At 51.1% G+C, this 20042-nt stretch overlaps 2 protein-coding genes across 3 annotated transcripts in view; both read left to right on the forward strand.

Annotated features, from left to right (window-relative positions):
- The window catches only part of RALB (RAS like proto-oncogene B), a 31938-nt gene extending 21135 nt beyond the window's left edge, over nucleotides 1-10803 (forward strand). For both annotated transcript variants that reach the window (XM_040979133.1, XM_040979134.1), the window contains 3 exons: nucleotides 3762-3970; nucleotides 6757-6934; nucleotides 9276-10803. In XM_040979133.1, coding sequence (XP_040835067.1) covers nucleotides 3762-3970; nucleotides 6757-6934; nucleotides 9276-9395 — 507 coding nt within the window. In that variant the 3' untranslated portion in view covers nucleotides 9396-10803. The remainder of the gene's footprint in view (nucleotides 1-3761; nucleotides 3971-6756; nucleotides 6935-9275) is intronic.
- A 7880-nt stretch (nucleotides 10804-18683) lies between these two features.
- LOC121155699 (POU domain, class 5, transcription factor 1-like) overlaps nucleotides 18684-20042 on the forward strand; it is a 40197-nt gene continuing 38838 nt past the window's right edge. Inside the window, 2 exon segments of the mRNA XM_040979159.1 lie at nucleotides 18684-19108; nucleotides 19111-19956. Coding sequence (XP_040835093.1) covers nucleotides 18841-19108; nucleotides 19111-19956 — 1114 coding nt within the window. The 5' untranslated portion in view covers nucleotides 18684-18840.

The raw sequence follows: 20042 nt of genomic DNA on the forward strand, positions 1-20042 counted from the left end.
GGAGAATAAACCATGGCCAAAGCCAAGGGAGCTAGAAATTGTTCCAGAAAGTTCTTCCAGCTCTCACAGCAAAGCTTGATAGTATAGTAGTTCCCCCCCCCCGCACCCCCCGCGCCTCATCCATGGTTGGGGGGGAGTTGGCTCCAGGACCCCCTGCAGCCATGGTGCTCAAGTCCCTTCTAGAAAATGCGGTAGCAGTTGCATGTAACCTGTGCACATTCCAGAGCGTTTACATCACCTCCAGATTACTTCTGGTACTGAACACAGAGCACTGCCATGTAAATAGTTGTTACACTGTGTCGGTTTGGAGTAATGGAAAAACATGGTACATATTGGGACAGATGCATCCATCATGGGTCTGACTACATCTTCAATCCAGTGGGTTGGGTGAGTCCACAGATGCGGAGGAGTGTGTGGCTATGGGGAGTAGTTGACACTGAAGGAAATGGGATGGGGAGGATGCTCACGTTTGCTGTGTTCTGTTGATAGCAGCCGTGTTCTTCAGCGCGCAGTGGAATGGTTCTAACTAAGCAGCCATGCACAAAAGGCAGAACAGTAACCCACCCTTGTAGGTCCCTTGCTGAGGTCCCAGCACTGGGCACGGACGGTGGCAGTCCACTTGAGTCCTGGTAGGGACAGGTGGGACACCTCCCCGCCACCCCCATGGCAGACCGGGAGACAGGAGAGGTGATGGCGAGACCTCCAAAGCCAAAGCTGAGAGCACAGCATGAAATCGGGGTGGGAGAGGAACAGAGAGGAAGCGCCGTGTGTCCATCTGTCACTGATTTTCTGAAGCAGCACTGTCTGATAGGATGTTCTACAGGTAAGAGTGCTGAGTTTCCTACCCAGGATGCTTTCTGCCGTGTATCAGGAATATGGTTAGCAGTTACTCTGGTGGACAGGGAAGTTCTAGAACCATTACTTTAGGGCCTGAAGAGACCCTAGAGCTGTGCCCATAATTGGAAGGCTATAGGCTCCCTGCTTGGGAACTTTCCAGGTAACTTTTCTGTGTCAAGGGCTAGGACTACTTTACGATGTCTTCCTGGTGCTTCGGATGCATGCAGGCGTAGGAGGGTCTGTCTGAAGGATCCTCTGCTCAAGCCTGGGCTGACCACTCAGAAAGGGGAGCTGAGTCCTGCTCCTGGGACACTACAGGCAGCTCGCGGGCTGTCCAAACCCTGCTCCCGGCTGCGGCTAGACGCGAACATGGCTTCTATGGGGCAATTTTCATGAACGTTGGATTGAAGCTGGAAGCAGTACCGTGGAAAGACTGTATTAGCACCCCAGTTCTGACCTTGGAAAGAATTTGGTGGGGGGATTACCACCCCTGTAGTGATTTTAAGCCTTTTCACCTCTTGGCCCGCCACTCTTGCAAGCTCAGCTGTTGGCCTCCTTTGGGAAAGTGAGTTGCTAAGGTAGCAAGAGTTCCCATCTTCTGTCCCCAATAAGTCAGCCAGACTTGGGCCAGAGTGTGTCTCAGTGTCATGCATCTCGGTCTTCTGAGACTGCACCTCACATGGGTCCCAGAACTTGTGTCAATAGGTACAGAGGCTACCCCAAAAAAAGTAGACAATCTGGGCTGGAATTGTTTCTTTTTTTAGGATGGATTTATTTTCATTGGAGAGACAGATCTCCAGAGAGAAGGATAGACAAAGAGGAAGATCTTCCATCTGTAAGTTTGGTCCCCAAGTAGCTGCCAACAGCTGGAGCTGAATTTCTTCTGGGTCTCCCACATGAGTGCAGGATCCCAAACACTTGGGCCATCCTCTACTGCGTTCCCAGGCCACAAGCAGGGAGCTGGAAGGGAAGTGGAACAGCCAGGACATGAACTGGCGCCCATATGAAAAGCTGCACTCGGAGATGGACGATTGGCTAGTTGAGCCAAGGCACCAGCCCGGGATGTTTGGGATGTTCCGATAAAAAGCACACTTGGAGCACAGGAGCAATGGGCCTAGCAGGACGTTCAGTTTTGTAGTGTCACGGGGAGCCATGGGCTCTGGCTGATCTTGCCCTTGAAGTTTCAGAAATAGACCCTGGGAGGCTTGATGGTGATGCTCAGGGATTTTGAGGGGAAAACTGTTTCATTGCTTTGTGTGACTGAAGAATATCCCAGCTCTTTGGATGCATCACGTTTTGTTTTTCTACTCCTCAGCTGATGGACACCTGGAATGTTTCTGCGTTTAGGTTATTGTAAATAAAGCTGTTGCCAGGATTTTCCTAGAGGTCTTGGTGTCAGCTGGATACCGCAGCGTGAAATTGCTGCGTTGCGTGATTCTAAAACTGTGAGAGGCATTGAAAGATGTGTCTCCTGTAGCAAGTACACCATTTTGCAAATAGTGCGGGTTCAGGGTTCCAGTTCTTCTTCTTTTTTTTTTTAACTGAGAGGCAGGGATGAACTCTGATGGAGTTTCCATCTTCTGGGTCAGCCCTCCATGTACACACCAGCTGAGGCTGGAAGGGAGCCACAGCCAGGGAGCTGAAACTCAATTCACGTCTCCCACGTGGCTGATGGGAACCCAGTTGCTCTGGGGGCTCTAGTGTCTCCTCATCCTTGCTAACACATGTTATTTATCCATCTTCCATGATAGCCATCCTGTGTGGTTGGAAATGTGGTATTTGAGTTATATTCCCCACACTGGCCATTTGCTTCTGTCTTATTTGGAGAATTGTCTGTTTAAATCCTTTGGGCATTTTATGATTTTTTTTTTTTCAAAGAAAAAGTCATTTATATGAGAAGCAGATGTAGAGCTTCAATTCGCTAGTTTACTCCCCAGGTACCTACAGTGATCGGGGACTGGGGCCCGGTGCAGGCAGAAGATGAGGACTCCCATTTCCCCAGTGATGGCACGGACCCAGTCACTTGAGCTGTTGCCACAGCCGCCAGGGAGCTGCGTCAGCAGGAAAGTCAGACTCAGCGATGCACCTGCTATGGCATGTGTGTGTATGTGTGTGTGTGTGTGTGTGTGTGTGTGTGTGTCCACTCTGTGCTGTGAGCCCTGCCCACTTCCCTGTGGGATTGTTAACATGCGTTGCCCATGTCTAACACTGCGGCATCCGCAGGGCACAGTGCAGGTGTGAAAGGAGCGTGAATGTCTTTCCTCTGTTTGGCATTTGCCTCTATTTATGATAAGGTGTTGCACCATCCTGCAGTTTTATAACATGTCTATTGTAAGTCTGATTTATCAATTTCTTTCTTCCCATGGCTTCTGGATTTTGAGTCTAGTTAAAAAGGCCTTCCCTGCTTCAAGGTAATGAAAGGCTCTCACCACTTTTTATTTTTTCCCTTCTGGTCCTCAGGTGGTTTCCTCTTTCATGTTTCATCCTGGCCACATTTGGAGTTGACATTGTCCTGTGGTCCCTGACACTTGCTGGTACCGCTTGCTGACTTCCCAGGTGGTTTCAGTCCCCCTTCTAATTGCGAATGCGGACCCGGTGTCCTCCCCTCCCCCCCGCTGGTGTTCTGTGCCCGTGCTGACCATCGTCATCACCACGTGTGCCGTCGTGTGCTCGCTCTTCCCATCTGCCTCCTGGGCGAATCTCACATCTGTCTCTGGTTTAACAAGCTGACACGCGGCAGGACGGAGCTGGGAAGAAGTGAGCATGATGCTCCAGCGTCGCTTTGTCCTGTCCCGTGCACAGCATGACGATCCATCCCGGAGTGGGCGGGAAGCCAAGTGCCCACGCGTTGATTTTTCTTTAGCACGTGGGGTTCTGTTTCTGTCACAGTCACGCCGATTCATGACCCCCGTTCGTTTCCTCAGTTTGTAGAAGACTATGAGCCCACCAAAGCCGACAGTTATAGGAAGAAAGTGGTTCTGGATGGGGAGGAAGTCCAGATCGACATCCTGGACACGGCCGGCCAAGAAGACTACGCCGCCATTCGTGACAACTACTTCCGGAGCGGGGAGGGCTTCCTGCTGGTGTTCTCCATCACCGAACAGGAGTCCTTCACGGCCACGGTGGAGTTCAGGTGTGTGTGAGAGGCAGTGGGCTGGCTTCGGGGAGGCTCGGCACCCCTGCTCTCCGTTGTCTCAGGCTGTGAGGGCTGAATCTGGCATTGGGGAGAATTCTTTCTAAAGAAGTTTCTGGAACTTTCTGGACTTCAGCATGTTACCATCTACTGTTATCACGAGCTGCTCAGCAGCTGTTTTTGTATTTCTAGGGTCAGTGATGTTAAGCATCTTACTGTCTCTCAGGAGATGAGGTTAGCCCTCAACTAGTGTTTTGCTCATAGAATCCTGTGAGGTGAAGTTTGAAAAGAGTGAACTATTTTTTTTTTGTTTGTTTGTTTATAATCTTACTGAAAGAACTCCATCCCGGGTCCCCCACAGCAGACAGCTGGATGGGAAGCGAGGCCACCAGGATTAGAACCAGAGCCCATATGGGATCCCAGCACTGCAAGGCAAGGACTTTAGCCGCTAGGCTACCACGCTGGGCCCTTGAAGTTTTTTAATATGATTTTTCATCCGTGAAGCTTTTCAAAGATTTGTTTTTATTCATTCTTTCATTTGTCTATCCATCCAAAAGACAGAGGGATAGAATGAGGGAGGGAGAGAGAGAGAGAGAGGGAGACTGTTAGAGGAAGAGAGAGACTTTCTGTCTGCTGGTTACAGCTTCAGGGTCCAGGGCAGCATAGGGTGGGCCAGAAGCTCAGGCTAGGTTTCCCCAGACGCTGTCTCTTTCTTGTTTCATCTTGGCCCCAGCTGGCAGGGATGCGGTAGTTTGAACCATCCTCCTCCTAGGGTGTGCACTAGCCGGAAGCTGGAATTGGGAGTGGAGCCGGGACTTAAACCTGCACACTGGCAGGGGATGCTGGCTTCCCAAGTGGCAGCTGATATAATTGGAAGAGTTACGGAGAGAGAGACAGAGCTTTCATCCACCGTGTACATCCCCAAATCGCTGCAGTGTCCAGACAGAAGCCTGCGGCCCAAGCAACTGGGCCGTCCTCTGCTGTTCTCCCTGCTGCATTAGAAGAGAGCTGGATTGGAAGTGGAACAACTGGAACTTGAACTGGTGCCCAGCTGAGTGCCAGCATTGTAGATAGAGGCTTAACCTGCCATGCCACATTGCTGCCTCCTCCCCACATGGCATCTTAACTGCTGGGCCAAATTCCTCTCTCCATTGTGTTTGTTCACAGTGTGGCTTCATGTGTCTCTGCAAGATGAGGGAATCAGAAAGCTGCCAGGTTTTGTATTGTTCATAGCTCATATGCATCAAGTGGCTTCAGCATGTACCAGGCTCTTTTGACCCTGTTCAAACGTAGGGGGTGTGGAGTGGATCTTGTGGCACAGTAGGTTACGCTTCTGTTTTTGGGATTTCTGCCTGCCATGTATGAGTGTCGGCATTTGAGTCCTGCCTCTGCTTCCCATTCAGCTTCCTGCCACTCTGTCTGGGAGGCAGCAGGTGATGGTGTCTCAAGGACCCAAATCCTCGCTCATGGGAGACACGTGTGAAGTTCCTGCTTTAGCCCGGCCCAGCCCTGGTGGTTGTATGTGGTGGGTATTTGTGGAATGAGCCAGTGGATGCAAGATCTCTCTCTCTCTCTCCCTTCCTCCCTCTCTCTCTGTTCTCTTCCCCTGCAATTCTTTGTGTCACTCTGCTTTTCAGAAAAATAAAAAGATATTTTTTATTTGAAAGGCAGAGTTTTACAAAGAAAAGAGAGAGAGAGAATCTTCCATCTGCTGGTTCACTTCCCAAATAACCACAGTGACGAGCTGTTTCTGTCTGAAATTAGGAAGTGGAAGCTTCTTCCGGCTCTCTCACATAGGCGCAGGAGCCCAAGGACTTGAGCCATCCTCCCGTGCTTCCCCAAGCACATTAGCAGGGAACTGGATCGGAAGCAGAGCAGCTGGGACTTGAACTGGCACCCATATTGGGATGCTGGTGCTGCAGGTTGAGGCTTAGATTACTACCCCATGGCCCTGTGAATAAACAGTGTTAAAAGGCAGGGAGGGGCTGGGTGTTGTGGCACAGACTAAGTTACGTTTAGGATGCCAGCATCCTGTATCAGAGTGCTGACAGGAGTCCCACCTGCTCTGCTTCCGATCCAGCTTCCTGCTAAAGCACTTGGAAAGGCAGCATATGTTGACCCAATGATGGCCCAAGTGCTTGGGTCCCTGCTACCATATGGGACACCCTAATGGAGTTGTTTGACTTGGTCCAGTCCTGGCTGATGTGGGCATTTGGGGATGGGAAGTAAATGGATCTCTTTCTCAGCAAGTGGATGTGTGTGTGTGTGTGTGTGTGTGTGTGTGTGTGTGTGTGTGTGTTGGGGAGATGCAGGCAGACACAACTCTAATCAAAACAGAAGCTTCATAAAGCGCATTGTCCCTTTCCTCCTCTGAGTCTCCGGTCCTGTCTGTTCTACTGCAGCCTCCTTCCCTCAGGGGGAGTCACCTGCACAGTGTGACCTCCTCCCCACTCAGTAACTTTCTGACCCACCCTTGGGCTGCGGCCTACCTTCTGCACAGCATGGAATCAGGTAGCTTTTGTCCTCTGTTGCAGGAGACTCAAGGCCATTTCCCTGGGGGAGTTAAGAAATATATATGGAAATGTTTCAGAGTGTTTGTATTCCAGGAAGGCCCAATGTTTTTTTCTTTCCCACTTTTAAAATTGTTGTTGTGTTAGTGCAAGCCGGGGACCCTCTGAGAAGTGTGTCCTTGTGTCCCACTGTGTGGCGGAGCAGGCGATCTACCCTAACCTACTTCAGGGCGGCTTGACCCCAGCGGCTTTCCATACCATCTCTCCACACTGTAGGGAACAGATCCTCCGCGTGAAGTCTGAGGAAGACAAGATCCCACTGCTGGTGGTGGGAAACAAGTCCGATTTGGAGGAGCGGAGGCAGGTGCCGGTGGAGGAGGCCAGGAGTAAGGCGGAGGAGTGGGGCGTGCAGTACGTGGAGACCTCGGCTAAGACACGGGCCAACGTGGACAAGGTGGGTTGGCGCCCTGGGTGTGTGTGTTGGCCACAGATTCTGCACGCAGCGGCAGGTGCATGTCCATGGGCTTTCAAAGGGACCATTTCTGGGGACAGGATGAGGCCTCCTTTTTTTTTTTTTTTTTAAGGTTTACTGAGGAGTCTTTATTAACCAAGCTTGGTGGTAACAGAGCATACTAGAAATAGCAAATCATAAGTCCACATGGCAATCCAATCAATTGTAATCCAACCAGACATAACCCTAAGAGGAACAAATAGTCATTACCCTCAAGTCTATCCGTTAAGCTGAAGACCTGTGTCTCAGCTTCCTCAATAATATATGTTATCCTAAGAGACATGCAACGAATAACCGGGACGTATTTACAAAGCTGCGGACATTCACCGCTCCCCGGAGGCCTCCTTTTGTCAGGAAAGAGCAGGTGTCTAAGCCCTGATGAGTGAGCGGCATTGGCAGGGCTGACTTGCCCTTGAGCACCCATAGGGTTCTGTCTCTGCGTGGGGGAGGGGAGGTGTGCTTAGTGCTGGCAGTGTGCCTAGGAGCATGGCAGGATGTGGCCATTGGCCCAGGTTGGCAGGAGGGACCTTGTTGCTCTTAGTGGGCGCTCTTGACTCCCACAGGTGGCCTTGCATGAAGTGTAACGTTTCTGGATTTTGCTCCCACTGGGCTATTAGAGTTCCCACAGTTGGTGGCCCACGCTCTCGTCCAGTCCTTTGCGCTGATGTTTGCACTCCCAGGAATTGTACATTCCGTTACGCCAGAAAGCACGCAGGGGACGCTGGGTCTCTTCCTACTGATTGTGTGTTTCTTGAGGAGGTGGGTGGGATGGAGGAGGGGCGGAGCACAGCTGTCACCTGCCTGCCGGAGAGCCTGCTGAAGTTTAGGACTGGCAACAATGTATTGGTCTGTAGACAGTTCCCTCTGGGGAGCGAGGATGAGTGAAGAGCTGAGCAGTGAGTGGCTTGTCTCTCTTTTGCTTTGGGTGCATGCCATTCCACTGCCCCGGCCTTTTGCTGTCAGGACGAGAAGATCTCGTGATGCTACTGGCCTCTTGGGCTGAGCATGCGTCCCTGGGAGCCTGGGAGGCAGCAAGCCTGAGCCAGCCTTGGGACGCGGGTCCCTTTTCTGCGCCAAGGGGCAAAGGTGAAGGCAGGTGGAGTCCAAACTTTCCAGAAAAACAATCTTGCTTTTCACCAAGAAGGGAACTGGTGGCTCCCGCAGCTGTGCAGAGATGCCCTGTTCCCTGGGGCTGCAGCCGTGGAGTTGTGCTGGACGCTGTCCTGCATGGCCAAAGTCCAGCCTCTCTGGGCCCTGGAAGGAGCAAGTGACGGACACTGGGGTCTGTGTGGAGTTCAGAAAATTCCTGGAAATGGAATGAAAAGGCCAGTTTTATTGCATGCATTGTTATTGTTCTTTTTTTAAGATTTTTTTTTAAATTGGGAAGTCATTCTACAGAGAGAAGGGGAGACAGAGAAAGATCTTCCATTCGCTGGTTCATTATCCAAGTGGCCGCAATGGCTGGAGCAGGGCCAATCTGAAGCCAGGAGCCAGAAGCCTCTTCCGGGTTTCACACGCGGGTACAGGGTCCCAAGGATTTGGGCCATCTTTGATTGCTTTCCCAAGCCACAAGCAGGGAGCTGGATGGAAGTGGGGCCACTGGGATGAGAACTGGTGCCCCTATGGGATCCCAACGCATGCAAGATGAGGATTTAGCCACTAGGCTACTGCGTTGGGCTCTACTATTATTCCTCTAATACTAAAGTAATTGTATAATATATTTATATTACTTTATATCATAATGTGTAATAATATCATATATTGTAACATACAATGTATATCATTTTTATTTACAAATACTTTTTTATAGATACAAATTTGTAAATAAATCTATAAATTTACTTAGACATATAGATAGTAGATATAAATTATTTTATTATGAATTAAAATATATGATTTATATAAATTTATAAAATGTATAAATTCTAGAATATATAATACACAATATACAAATATATTAGCTATTTCTTTTTCTTTATATATTCAACATATAGAATATATTTAGGTATTATATGTAGTATATCATACAGTATATATATATTACTAATATGTAATAATATTGATACATTATAAGATAATTTTGAAATCCGTGCATAGTTCTTGTAGTACACCTTTTCCATGAGCTTCTGGAGCCCCTGGGTGTCACGGAGCCACTGGTTTTCCACGTGGCTCCGTATTCACAGGGCACGTGGTTTGCTGCGCCCCACATCCTTAAAAGCCGGACCCCCCTCCACTGGACCGCTCAGTGACTCTCTTGTTCTTGGCCCCTCCCTGCCGTTCACAGGTTTTCTTTGACCTCATGAGAGAGGTCAGAGCCAAGAAGATGTCAGAAAACAAAGACAAGAACGGCAAGAAAAGCAGCAAGAGCAAGAAAAGTTTCAAGGAAAGGTGTTGCTTGCTGTGAGTGTGTGCTGGTGGCCGCAGGCAGTCGCCACTCAGGACTTGGGACTGGGTCCACCAACACAGGCGTGGCGGCTGACGTCCTGTGTCACGCTTCCTCTCTGCTTGGCCCACTCACGCACGCTCCTGTAACCGGCGGATGGGCGTGAGGCAATGGCTGGCCGGAGAAACGCCCCAGGTCTCTGCTCTGCAGTGGCTGCCAGGCCAGCAGGTCGTGTGTGTGGAGTCCCCTCCCTGCTCCCTACACCTCCACCCCCTTTCCTAACCCGTAGCGTTGTAGGCGGGAGTGAGTGACGCAATTAATGGAAGAATACAGTCATAGCATCTTTTCTTTAGGTTTTGTAAAAAAAAAAAAAAATTTAAAGATTCTCATCTTTTGTTTTGAAATAAAGATGCCTTAATAGGTTTTTGAAAGCGGGGGGCCCGAGGTAAGACTCCTGCACCCCTTATCTACAAGGAAGAAAGGAAATCCACTGAGCTCTATCGGTGCTGGGAAAACCAGGGACGTTTTGGATCCGTTCCCTAGCGTTGCTCGGTGCATTGACACGCAGCTGGGAAATGGGCTCGCGTGGGACTGTGCAGGTCAGTGCCGAGCTCATCAATCCTGCGTGTGTCTGTGAGAGGTGAAAATGGCCCGTTGTGGCCTTCAGTACCAAACGGTTAGAATCAACGTGGGTTGTTTTGCTCCAGCAACACCTGCCCTGTGGGTCTGCTGGAGTGAGGACTCATGCATTGTACATTTCACAAACGACCCCGTTTTCTATTCAGGTTTTTGTTCCCATTTTGGCTAAATCCTCACCTCCTTGCAATCACGTGGTCCTGCCTTGCCTCCTTCCCTAGGACCCGGAAACCTTCTTCCCTCCAGCTGCTCCTGGCAGTGGCTGAGGGAGCCGCTGCTTCCATCTCCTTCGGCACCCCAGGGATCCTGCCCAACGGTGCAACCCGCTAAAGCTCTGTTCCCACACCACGGAGCCAGAGCCTGGGCCAGGCACTGTGCTACCTCCCAGGGTGATTGCCGGGTAATTGCAAACGTGGAGCCAGGAGCAGCAGGGACAGACAGGAGAAACCTGGGGGTCTCCTGACTCGGAGGGTTGGCCATACATAGGGAAGTGGGTGGGCAGATATTCTATGGCCAAGAGATTTCGGTCTTCCATCTCGTGGGATGGAGTATCGAGGAAAAGCCTGCTGTGCACAGGTCTTCTCCCTCTCTCCCCTGTTTTTTCAAAAGTGACGCTTTATGCAAGGTGCCAAAAGGGAATGGGGGTGGGGAGGACAGGACCCTTCCACGTCTTACAGTTATCACTAAGACTGTCGGCATTCTGATCCTCCTGCAGAGCAATCTTGTCATCTCCCAAAGAATCATGGACCTTTTTGGTTTTTGTTGTTGTTGAATAAAAAGCAAACCAACGTACTGTCAGGGGTTCCAGCCTTTTTCTTTGGCCGTGAACAGGGAACGGAAGAGTGAGAGGAGAAGGCAGTGGATTACCCGGTTCTTGTCGAGTTCAACAATATCAGACAGATTTTATGTTTGCTCATCCTTGGGATGGAGCAATGGGGAAGAGTTAGCTGTGATGCTCACTTTGTTTTTCCTTTGAGGGAGCTACCTGCGGGTAATTGCTCTTGGCTGAGACCTTGGGCTTTTGTCCTTGTTTGCCACCATTTCATCCCTGCTCTGCTCCAAAGCAGGTGGGTATGGGATGTGGGCATGTCCCCGTGGACTAGTGGTGATCTAGACTGGAGTGTCACCAAAGTTATTCTTGCTGTATGCTGTTACACTTGCTGTATGTGCCCAGCTGCGTCACAGAAACAAAACCTTTGAAACCAAAGAATGTGCTGTGCCTTGGAGGCACCTGCGTGGGAAAACCAGGAAGCAGTGCTGGGTATGAACTGTTGCTGAGTGATGCACTGTCAGGGCCCTGGCTTAGCATGCTTTCCCTGGAGGGTTTGTTCTAGAAACAGAGCAGCGTAAAGTGCAGTGAGGGAAGAGACCAACAGATGAAAATATCCAAGTGCGGGCTCTCATGTGAATACAACTGGCTGGTAAAGCAGGAGCCGTCTGTCCGGAGTAGAGCTGGCTTGGACAGGGTGGTCAGCGGCTGCTCTCAGAGGTGATGTGTCAGGTTAGTTTGCAAGACCTGAAAGAGCTGGCTAGGTAAGCGGGGTGTCCCCAAAGGCCACCAGCACGTAGCTGGAGTCATAATGAGGCGAGGCGAGGGGAAGAGTGTTAGGAAAAGACCCAATAGCCTGAGACTTCTTAAAGTAACTCTGGGGGGAAATATGTAGACATAAGTGGAAAAAGTTTTAAATGTGTAGAAGTTGGTGACAATGGAGGGTAAAAAAGTAAACAAAAACCTAACCAAAACCCAAAGCAAAACATACATGTTGGTGCTAGCATTATGATGTAGTGGCCTAAGCTGCTGTGTGCGATGCCAGCAATCCCCATGGGTGCCGGTTCATGTCCTGGCTGTTCCACTTCTGATCCAGCTCCCTGCTAACACACCTGGGAAAGCAGTGGAGGATGGCCCAAGAGCGTGGGCCCCTGCACCCACGTGGGAGATGTGAATGGACGTCCTGGCTCCTGACTTTGGCCTGGACTCAGCCCTGGCTGTTGCAACCACTTGGAGAGTAAACCAGCAAATAGAAGATCTCTCTGTCTCTGTAACTAAGACTTTCAAATAGGTAAAATAAATCTTTTTATAAAATACTAATTTTATATAGTATGTTAAACATTAAAGTAGTAAGCCTAATTGGTATGCTGACTTTTTTTTAGAGGTTTATTTATTTATTTATTTATTTTTATTTGCAAGGCAGAGTTATAGAAGGAGAGACAGACAGAGAGATCTTCCATCTGCTGGTTCACTCCCCAAATGCGTGCAACAGCCAGACCCAGGCTGGCCTGAAGCTGGAGCCAGGAGCATCTTCTGGGTCTCCTATGTGAGTAGGAACCTAAGGACTTGGGCCATCCTCTGCTGTTTTCCCAAGCCGAGAGCTGGATCGGAAGTGGAGCAGCCAGGACATGAACAAGTGCCTTTATGGGATACTGGTGCTTGCAGATGGAAGATTAACCCGATATGTGATATGCTACTGCACTGGCCCCCAAATCTTTTTTGTTTGTTTTGAGATTATATATGTGAAAGGAAGACACTAGAAATTCAGACTTTTCTATCCCCTGGTTCACTCCCTATCTGGCTTCAATAGCCCAAAGTCAGGAGCGAAGTGCTCCATCTGGATCCCGCACATGGGTGTCATAGGTCCAACACCTGGGCCGTCCTCTGCTGCCTTCCCAGGCACATCAGCAAGCAGCTGGATCAGAACTAGAGCAACTGGGACTCGGGCTGTCATGCTGTTGTGGGACATGGGTGTCCCACATCGCGACTTCCCCTGTGACGTGAGGCTGGCCCCTGCTGTACCTTCAGTTCCTGTCTGGTCCAGCTCAGCAGTGTCCCGCCTGGTTGGGTGAAGATGCGTGCGACTGTCCTTTCTGGCATTGGTGGGCTCTTCTTTCTGTGTTGCACCCGTACTGTCTTGACTCAGGGTGGTAAAGCAAGCATGTCCCACTCTGATTGAGATTCAGGCTGATGTTTTCTCCCTCAGTGACGGTTCGCAGTGGAACACCTGCCGATGATGTAATTATTCTGACTCCTGGAGTAAGATTGGGCATGAAGCCTGGCACCAGGCAGCAGCTGCATCTGCTTCACCCGACTCCAGGCTCGCCCCCACGGTGTTCCTCAACTCCGGTCAAGGGCACTGGGTTACCCCATCATGCCTTGTCACTGTCTCTTATACAGTACCCTCCCGTTTTCCTGCCATTGCACTGTTTTCCCTTAAAAAAAGAAAAAATATCTATTGGAAAGCCAGGGTGATACAGACAAAGAGAGACAAATCTTCCATCTGCTGGTTCACTCCCCAAGTAGCCACGATAGCCAGGGCTGGGTCAGGACAAAACCAGGAGCCTGGAACTCCATCCTGGTCTCCCACATGGGTGCAGGGGCCCGTCCTTTGCTGCTTCTCTGGTGCGTAGCTGGAAGGTTGATCAGAAGCCAGAGCAGGTGGGATGACTCGAGCTGGTTCTCCTGTATACAGGGGATGCTGGCATCCAAGGCAACACTTTAACCCGCTGCACCCCAGCCTGGCCCAAGTCTCTCCCCACCTTTGTTGAAGCTCATGTCTTCCTTTCATGGTGTGTTCTCACAAAAGGGACTGACTTTGGGAATTCCTTGGCGTGTGGGTATTGCTACTCTCTAACCGACTTGCTAAGTTTGGCTTTGGAATACAAATTTGAATTCAAGATCATTTTCCCTCTGCATTGGGAAGGCTTTGCTCGAGCCTGCACTGCCGCCTGTCACCCTGGTCCCCTCCTGACCATCAGGTTCTCACTAACAGCAAGTGGAGACTCAGTCCCTTCCATCTTAGCAAATGCAGTATTGCAATTTCCTCCTGTGTCCTGTTCTTACAACAACCGTTACCGGCTGTGGGCCCTGCCAGGTTCTTGTCTGCCTCCTCATTGTCCATGTCGTCATACTGCCGCCTCCCTCCTTCCCTCCCAGCCTGTCTTGCTGCTGGTGACCTGCCAGGCATGGAGGAAGTTTGTGAAGTCCAGCAAGTGCCAGACCAAATCCTCTGCTCTCCAGAAACTTGCTCTGGGCAATCAGTGTGATATTTCCACCCACTGTTGGCTGGGAAGACAAGCTTTCTTCCCCTCCCGTTGTTCCTTCCTCACAGTACTTGCGCTTGACCCCCTGGGGTCTGATATGTGGCCTTTTTTTTTTTTTAAAGATTTATTTATTTTATTACAAAGTCAGATATACAGAGAGGAGGAGAGACAGAGAGGAAGATCTTCCGTCCGATGATTCACTCCCCAAGTGAATGCAACGGCTGTTGCTTGCCCCGATCTGAAGTTGGGATCCAGGAACTTCTTCCGGGTCTCCCACAGGGGTGCAGGGTCCCAAAGCTTTAGGCCATCCTAGACTGCTTTCCCAGGCCACAAGCAGAGAGCTGGATGGGAAGTGGAACTGCCGGGATTAGAACCGGCACCCATATGGGATCCCGGGGCATTGAAGGCGAGGACTTTAGCTGCTAGGCTACGCCGCCGGGCCTGATATGTGGCGTTTGTAAGGATGTGTGGTCTTGTGCAAAGCTGTGCATGCGGAGTTGCCTTTGTTGAATTTTTCCTAGATTTCTTTGTTCATTTTTTGCTAAGCTGCACCTTGCAGTCTCATGACTCCGGCTTGTCCAGCCACCTGGAGTCTCTGGCTTTCACTTTCTGCCTGCTTCTTTTTTCTTTTCCTTTTAATTTCAGGTTGAGTGAGAGGTCTGATAGGGAGATAACAGAATAGCTCTGTAAAGCTGGATCTTGGCTCTAAGTTCCCTTGCTTTGCCTCTGATAGTGGCTTGGAGTGTCCTGCGAGAGAGGCCCGTGTGTTACAAGGGCTCCATCCAGAGCCTCATTTTTTTTTAAATTTGAAGATTTATTTATTTTTATTGTTGAGACAGATTTACAGAGAGAAAGATCTTCCACCTGCTGGTTCGCTCACCAAATGGCCGCAATGGCAGGAGCTGAACTGATCTGAAGCCAGAAGCCAGGAGCTTTTTTCTGGATCTCCCACGCAAGTGCAGGGTCCCAAGGCTTTGGGCCGTCCTCCACTGCTTTCCCAGGCCACAAGCAGAGAGATGGATGGGAAGCAAAACATTTGGGACATGAACCAGCACACAGGTTAGATTCTGGCACTTGGAGACGGACCATTGTGCTGGCTCCTCATCACTTGGGAGGTGATGGAGTGGGATGGATTGTTTGTGTGGGACCCTGTCACCGCATAGGGCTGTTTGGATATCACTCACTCAGGGGACCACGCAGAATGATCAGCTTCAACACTGGCCCGTTGTAGACTTACTGAACCATGAGTCCCACTTGTGGTTGCCTTAGCAACAGATCGATAGCCGTGAACTGCATGCACATCCCCCAGGCCTGCTTGCCAGGTAAACACCCAGACTCCTGGGTCTGCCACTGGTGCTTGCTCTGGCCACACGTGATTCCCTGCACCTCACCTTGTGACTCAGCCATAGCAGATGGCAGCGGGAGCCCATGGTAGTGGCTGGATTGGCAGGCTGCCTGAGTGGGGCCTCCCCACTTCCAACAACTGTGAACTGAAGTGGACCTCCTGCCTTCATAGGAAGCTTCTCTCAGGCGCTTCACTGTAGTCACCAAGTAGGCAAAACCAACTCACTGCTGGGGGAGTGTAGGCTAGTACAACCACTGTGGAAATCAGTACGGAGGGTGCTTAGAGAATTGCAAATGAACCTGCCATATAACCCAGTTATCCTGCTCCTAGGAATATACCCAAAGAAAATGAAAATTGCATATGAGAAGGGGATCTGTAATCCTATATTCACAGCAGCAAAATCTACAATAATGAATAAAACAGGTACAGGGTATGGCATCCTCACCACCCTCTCCACCAGGTACCCTGTTCTTTGTGTTCAAGGCCTGATACGTTCTTGGACTTACTGTAGGATGCTAAACATGTGCTAAACCACATCAGGATTGTTTCAGTGAGAAGTTAGGGTGCCTTGCCGGTGGTGGGGAGCAGTGTGTACAAGTTGAGGTTCTGGAGTGTCAGTTCCAAGAGGGTGGGAGCGGTGAACCCTTCCCTGGCTGCAGAGGAGCCAGGTTCAGTGTCACGGGACAGGGCCCAGCTTCACAAAAAACCCTGCTGTCTGGGAAAGTCAAGTTCTCCCACATCCCTCAGCAGTCTGGCAGCATTCTGTTACTCCCAACCCAAACTGAGACCCGGCTGTCCACTCTGCCTTGTGTATACAGCAGACACCAAGTCAGTGTGTGGTTGGGGTCAGAGTGGACGCCTGCTGTGTACTTGGGGTCATAGTTGATGCCTGCATGATGTGAAACGAGCAGCACACCCTCCCCTTGGGATCACACAGGCCTCTGTGGACATTTGGCCTTGTCTCTGTGAACGTTGATGGCTGGGCACAGGACTCGGGTGGGGAGGGGTGAGCTGGGTGCCCTGCCGGGCTCTTGCCTTACCTCTCGGCACCCTCCACTGTGTTCCTGGCATTCTTTCCGCCAGGCTTCTGCTTCATATCTGTGCTCATCGAAGCTACACTTGTCCTGTAAGGCCACCATCCTACAAATATGCCCATCCCCTCTGACCATGCACGACAGGCGGCAGCCCTCCCACCCATCCCTGGTGCTCACTAGCTCCAATGTCAGCGTGTCCTTGCCCTGGTTACCATCCCCTCCTCTTAGAATCCGTGCTGTGGGGCCGGCATTGTGGCTCAGTGGAGTAAGCTATTACTCATGGTGCTGACATTTCACTGGGAGTGCTGACTCAAGTCCTGTCTGCTCCACTTCCCATCCAGCTCCTCGCTCATGTGCCTAGGAAAGCAGCAGAGGGATGGCTCAAGTGCTTCAGCCCCTGTGACCCATGTGGGAGACCCCAGGTGGGGTTCCTGGCACCTGGCCTTGACTGTTGGCACCACTTGGGAAGGATGATCTGTCTGTTTCTCTCTCCGTCTCTCTGTCACTGCCATTCAAAGTGAGTCAGTACAACTCTGAAGAATCTACACTGTGCCTGTCCTCAGCAGCCTTCTCTATCTCCTGCAGTTTGTTTCTACTCAGCCATGGCCAGGGTCTGGTCTTCCCCGGAATCCCAGTGACCCCTGTGCAGCACCTTCAGCAGATGGGCCTGTGGGAACACCTGCCTTTGAAAGGGGGCGCCATGGTCACAGCTGCTCTTGCAGGAAAAAGGCTGGACCACAAAGAGAGAACTCTTTCTATTTTCTGGGCCACCTGGAATCTCTCTCTCTTTTAAGATTTATTTATTTTTATTGGAAAGGCAGGTTTTTTTAAAGATTTTTTTTTTATTAGAAAGGCAGATACACAGAGAGAGGGAGATTTCGAGAGAAAGATCTTCCATCTGCTGGCTTACTCCCTAAGTGGTTACAAAGGCCAGAGCTGAACTGATCAGAATCCAGGAACCAAGAGCTTCTTCCAGGTCTCCCACGTGGGTGCAGGGTCCCAAGAGCTTGGGCCATCCTCTACTGCTTTCCCAGACCACAAGCAGGGAGCTGGATGGGAAGTAGAGCAGCTGAGATATCAACTGGCATCTATATGGGATGCTGGGTGTGCAACACAAGGATTTAGCCACTAGAGTATCATGCCAGGCCCCACTGGAAAGGCAGATTTACAGAAAGATCTTCCATCTGCTAGTTCACTCCCCAGGTGGCTGCAATGGCCAGAGCTGAGTTGATCAGAAGCCAGGAGCCTGAAGCCTCCTTCAGGTCTCCCACATGGATTCAGGGTCCCAAGGTTTGGGCCATCCTCTACTGCTTTCCCAGGTCACAAGCAAGGAGTGGGTGGGAAGTGGAGCACCCATATAGGATGCTACCTGTGTAGATGGGGAATTAGCCATTGAGCCATTGTGGCAGCCTCTGGATTCTCCATTTTGAAGAGAGCCAAGATCACTCAGCTGTGATTGGAAACCCACTCTATGAGGTGAGATTTCTCGGCAGTGTTTTCGTAAAATGCATGGTAACTGTATACATGCAGCCACAAGGGAAGACTGGGGCGGGCATTTGATCTAGCAACTTCAAATGCCATTTCAGAGGCCAGCAGGGTGGATTAGGCCACTATGTGCAGTGCCAGCATTGCATAGGGCTGCCTGTTTGAGTCCCAGCTGCTCCACTTTCAATCTAGCTCCCTGCTAACGCACCTAAAAAGGAAGCAAAGAAAGGCCCATGAGCCATGTGAGAGCCCCGGCTGGAGCTCCAGACTCCTGGCTTCAGCTTGGCCCAGCCTCGGCCTTTGCAGCTATTTAGGGGAGTAAACCAATGGATGAATTTTTTTTTTTCTCTCTCTCTTTCCTTCTGTCTCTGACTTTTAGATAAATGCAAATTTAAAATACAAATATACTTTTTAAGAATTGCATGCTGGGCCCGGCGGCGTGGCCTAGTGGCTAAAGTCCTTGCCTTGAACGCCCCAGGATCCCAATGGGCACCGGTTCTAATCCCAGCAGCCCCACTTCCCATCCAGCTCCCTGCTTGTGGCCCGGGAAAGCAGGAGAGGACAGCCCAAAGCTTTGGGACCCTGCACCTGCGTGTGAAATACCCGGAAGAAGTTCCTGGCTCCTGGCTTCAGATCGGCATAGCATTGACCGTTGCGCTCACTTGGGGAGTGAATCATCGGATGGAAGATCTTCCTCTCTGTCTCTCCTCCTCTCTGTATATCTGACTTTCCAATAAATAAATAAATCTTTAAAAAAAAAAGAAAAGAAATGCATGCTGTATCTACTGTCTGTACTCCTCGAATTGTTTGGAATGTTCGGGGTAACTTCTTAAAGCATTTTTCTGATAAGAAATATTCCTAGACAGGTTGAGCTGTCCTGTGGAAAGCCCTCATTTCACCTGGCCCCCGGCATGGGGCGCCCAGCTTCCCCATGGCGGGACACCTGACTTCACGCCATGGCCTGGGAGGGCCGGAGTCAGGCTGGGTGGACCACGGAGCCTGGCTGAGCTTCCAAGGCCCTCCCGGTGGGCCCGCCATCAGGTCGCGAGTTGGGCCGGGCTCGGACTGTGGGGGCTTCCCCGGTGTCTCCCGCTGTAGGAATTCTGCAGAGCCATGGCGCACTGCACACCACAGCTCTCATCCTGAGGGTGAGGCCGGGCCCCGCGTGGGGAGCATCTCCGAGGGGACCTCCCAGGAGCCGGCGCTGCCCCACATGGTGCCGTGAAGATCGAAAATGAGAATCTGGAGCAAATCCCTGAGGAGCCCCAGGGCATCAAAGCTCTCCAGAAAGAACTGGAGCAGTTTACCGAGCTTCGGAAGCAGAAAAGCATCATCCTGGGGGTACACTCAGGCCGACGAGGGCTCACCCTGGGAGTTCTCTTTGGAAAGGTGTTCAGCCGAATGACCATCTGCCGATTTGAGGCCCTGCAGCCCAGCTTCAAGAACATGTGTAAGCTGCGGCCCTTGCTGCAGAAGTGGGTGGAGGAAGCGGACAACAGCGAGAAGATTGAGGAGATTCGCAAAGTTGAGACCCTGGTGCAGGCTGGGAAGAGAAAGCAAAGGAGTATTGAAAACCGAGAGGCAACTTGGAGAGCATGTTCCTGCAGTGTGAAACCCTCGCCGCAGCAGATGAGCCACATCGCCCAGCAGCTGGGGCTTGAGAAGGACGTGGTCCCCGTGTGGTTCTGGAACCGACGCCAGAAGGGCGAGCGATCAAGCAGTGACTGTTCCCAACGAGAGGAGTTTGAGGCTGCCAGATCTCCCTCCCCAGGGGCACCTGTCTCTTTTCCTCTGGCTCCGGGGCCCCACTTTGGTACCCCAGGCTATGGCAGCCCTCACTTCACCATGTTGTACTCCTCGGTCCCTTTTCCTGAAGGGGAAGCCTTCCCTGCAGTGCCTGTCGCTGCTCTGGGCTCTCCCATGCGTTCACTGAGCCGCCTGCCCTTCTCTCCCAGGAATGGGGTGGGGCAGAGGTCAGGGGAGATGCTAGGGAAGGAGCACCTGGAGTCTGCAGCTGGGACTTTGGGGATCCCAAGTCCTTCACTCAGTAAGGCAGGGATTGGAAACATGGAGGGTGGGGTAAGGAGTGTTCAGGGGGAAACTATTTGGAAGGAAGGTGAAGTTCAATGATGC

This window comes from Ochotona curzoniae, unplaced genomic scaffold (assembly GCF_017591425.1).
Source record: "Ochotona curzoniae isolate NIBS_2020 unplaced genomic scaffold, NIBS_Ocur_1.0 contig_3037, whole genome shotgun sequence".
NCBI lineage: Eukaryota > Metazoa > Chordata > Mammalia > Lagomorpha > Ochotonidae > Ochotona > Ochotona curzoniae.